The sequence below is a fragment of the Cyprinodon variegatus genome, unplaced genomic scaffold, assembly GCF_000732505.1.
Source record: "Cyprinodon variegatus isolate N-32 unplaced genomic scaffold, C_variegatus-1.0 Scaffold19, whole genome shotgun sequence".
Taxonomy (NCBI): domain Eukaryota; kingdom Metazoa; phylum Chordata; class Actinopteri; order Cyprinodontiformes; family Cyprinodontidae; genus Cyprinodon; species Cyprinodon variegatus.
The window spans coordinates 302,792-305,165 of NW_015150472.1; the positions used below are offsets into that span (position 1 = coordinate 302,792).

At 42.4% G+C, this 2,374-nt stretch overlaps 1 protein-coding gene across 1 annotated transcript; it reads right to left on the minus strand.

Moving 5' to 3' along the window:
- Positions 1-347: 347 nt before the first annotated feature.
- Positions 348-1,862, minus strand: LOC107093355 (mid1-interacting protein 1-like). Its single transcript, XM_015388364.1, has 2 exons — positions 1,689-1,862; positions 348-1,422 (listed from the first exon to the last, which is right to left on the minus strand). The coding sequence occupies exon 2, from the start codon at positions 1,368-1,370 to the stop codon at positions 888-890; it is 483 nt and encodes a 160-aa protein (XP_015243850.1). The 5' UTR covers positions 1,371-1,422; positions 1,689-1,862; the 3' UTR covers positions 348-887.
- Between the last annotated feature and the right edge of the window lie 512 nt (positions 1,863-2,374).

Sequence of the window (2,374 nt, forward strand, 5' to 3'; positions counted from 1 at the left end):
TGATTAATGCAGGTGTGTGACCTCAGTAACCATGGTGAGAATAACCAGACACTGATGTCCAGGAAGCAGCAAAGTTGGGCCCATTGCAATAGTGTTCCTCACCATTCCACATAAAAAAGCCACATTCAGGATTAAACTTCTAGCAGGAGAAAACACACCTATGCAATTTAAAGAGCATTCCTTAATTTTAAAAAAATGCATATCAAAACTTCCCTTCATTCGTTTTAGTTTAATATGGCATCATGAGTCATTGAAACATCTTAAAGCAGACGTAAGCCTTTCCACTAGTAAAGGCTCTGAACTTTATATCCCAATAAACTGCTATAAGGAAGAGAAGGAAACCATTGTAAAATGTTACCATTTATTTCATCTGCAATTAATGTTATGCATCAATATAAAACTGGTTTTGAAATACAGACAAACATGTGTTAAAAAAATCAGTGATCTGATCAGGGTACTTTTAGAAAAACATCAAGCTAAGGCACACCAATATGAGGAAGGAATTGAACTTTGAACAGTTAAGAGCCCTTCAGCTCAGCTTTAAGATTTAGAAATTAAATCAAGGAGGGGCAGAACAACCAGCATTCAACATCTCCTGCAGGCAGGAACCTTTTTAATTCACAAACATGTCTGAACCTGAAACAATGTGAAGTTAAGGTTCTGTAAAAAAAAAAAAAGCTGTGCATCATCTGGCTAAAAAGAGTGAGAAAACCTCTGCAGAGCACAGAGGCGGCCTTTAAGAGGGGGGCAGGCCAAAGCGTGCTGCATCACTGGCTTCAGGTAGGTGGTGGAGTGCAAAGAATTAGTGAAACAAAGTGCCCTGCTCAGATCACTCTCCTTTTTACAAAAACAAAAAAAGCTAAAGCAGTCCAGTTGTAAAGAAACTTCTATCTCATGAAGTTTCCTCCTCCGATTTCCCTCTTGTATCTGTTGGTGAGGTGATCAGCCTGCAGCGTGAGCTTGGACAGCACGCCAAACAGTCCTCTGAGGTGATAATGGAACTGATGCTCCAGGTCAGCGTTGTCCTCCACAGGCAGATCCCCCTTCATGGAAGACTGCTCCTCCTCTTGCTTCACAGCAATCTCCAGGAAGCTCGCCCCACTGCTCATCTCCCTCTTCAGCAGGCCCCACTCCATGTCGTTCTTGATGGACTTGAGGAGCAGGTAGTGCTCATACATGTCCCTCTGCTTGTTGCTGGAAACCTGGGGCTCCTCGTTGTTATTGTTGGCCTGCTCCTCCAGGGGCACATCTCGGAGCAGGCTGGGCACCATGATGGTCTCGTCCATGTTGTTAGCAGCTGCTATGAAGCGGTGCATGACGTTGAGGAGGGAGTGCTTGTTGCTGGCTGGGTCGTTGCTGATCTGCATCATGGTGAAGGCTTTAGGTTTGGCTTAGCTTATGAGAGGTTTAAAAGAGATTGACCTGCAAAGAGAGGACAATAGGGTTTATTATAAAAAAAAAAAAAATACAGGAAATGCAAAGAAGTGCGGATGTTTGGCACAAACTTCATATTCAATAAAGCAAATTCGATCCAAAAGAGATCAAACTTAAAGCCTATAATATAAAGACTAATCTCTATTAGTAATAATCCCTAAAAAAGATTATTGTAATTTCTCAGCAGCGAATCAAATCGCCATGACCTTGACTTCTACAAGAATAAACCCATAAAAGAGAGGATGCAGACTGACCTGAAGCTTCTGGAAACCTGCGAAGATGCTTTGTTTGAGGTTTTTAGTTGTTAGTTTCGTCAAAAACCGGACCTAAACCGCCGGGAAGGAAAGGTGAAAATTTCCTCAACTGTCTGGAAGCTTGGGCCGCTTTTATACCAGAAGCGCCGGCTGAAAAAAATAAAACAAATCAAAGTCCGCCTCGTTTTATTTCTCTACCGAGTCAATTGGAGGCCTCGGAGAATGTGGGCGGAGCTCCAAAGCTTCTGATCCACAGCTGACCAATCACAGAGGCGATTAGAGCTGTCAATCAGGCCTATTAGTTTAGGGCTTGGCGGCCTTTATCCGCATCCTGGTTACATCTCATTTGTACTACCAGGCCGTTTCTGCCCGAAGAATATCAATAATACTAGTCTGTCAGGCTAAACGAGCGGGAAGCACAGAAATTATTGGTTAAAAGTGGTTCATTTGAAGTTTAGGATGTGTTTCGTTTTTCTTCCATCGTCATCTTCATTTCCGCATAGAATATTTGCGCAACAGTGCCCCCTGCTGGCTTAGCCACACGCAGGAACTAGACGTCGACATTTACGATGTTAAGCGATGTAATTTTACCAATTTTTGTTAGAAAATATTAAGGTTTTAATTAAGCTGATCAGATCCAAATTTTCACAAGTCAGGTGTTTTTATTTGCTTCAATTGCTGCAGAG

Bases quoted from the DNA above. Each gene is read 5' to 3' on its own strand.
- LOC107093355 (XM_015388364.1), bottom strand. From the start codon at position 1,370: ATGATGCAGATCAGCAACGACCCAGCCAGCAACAAGCACTCCCTCCTC.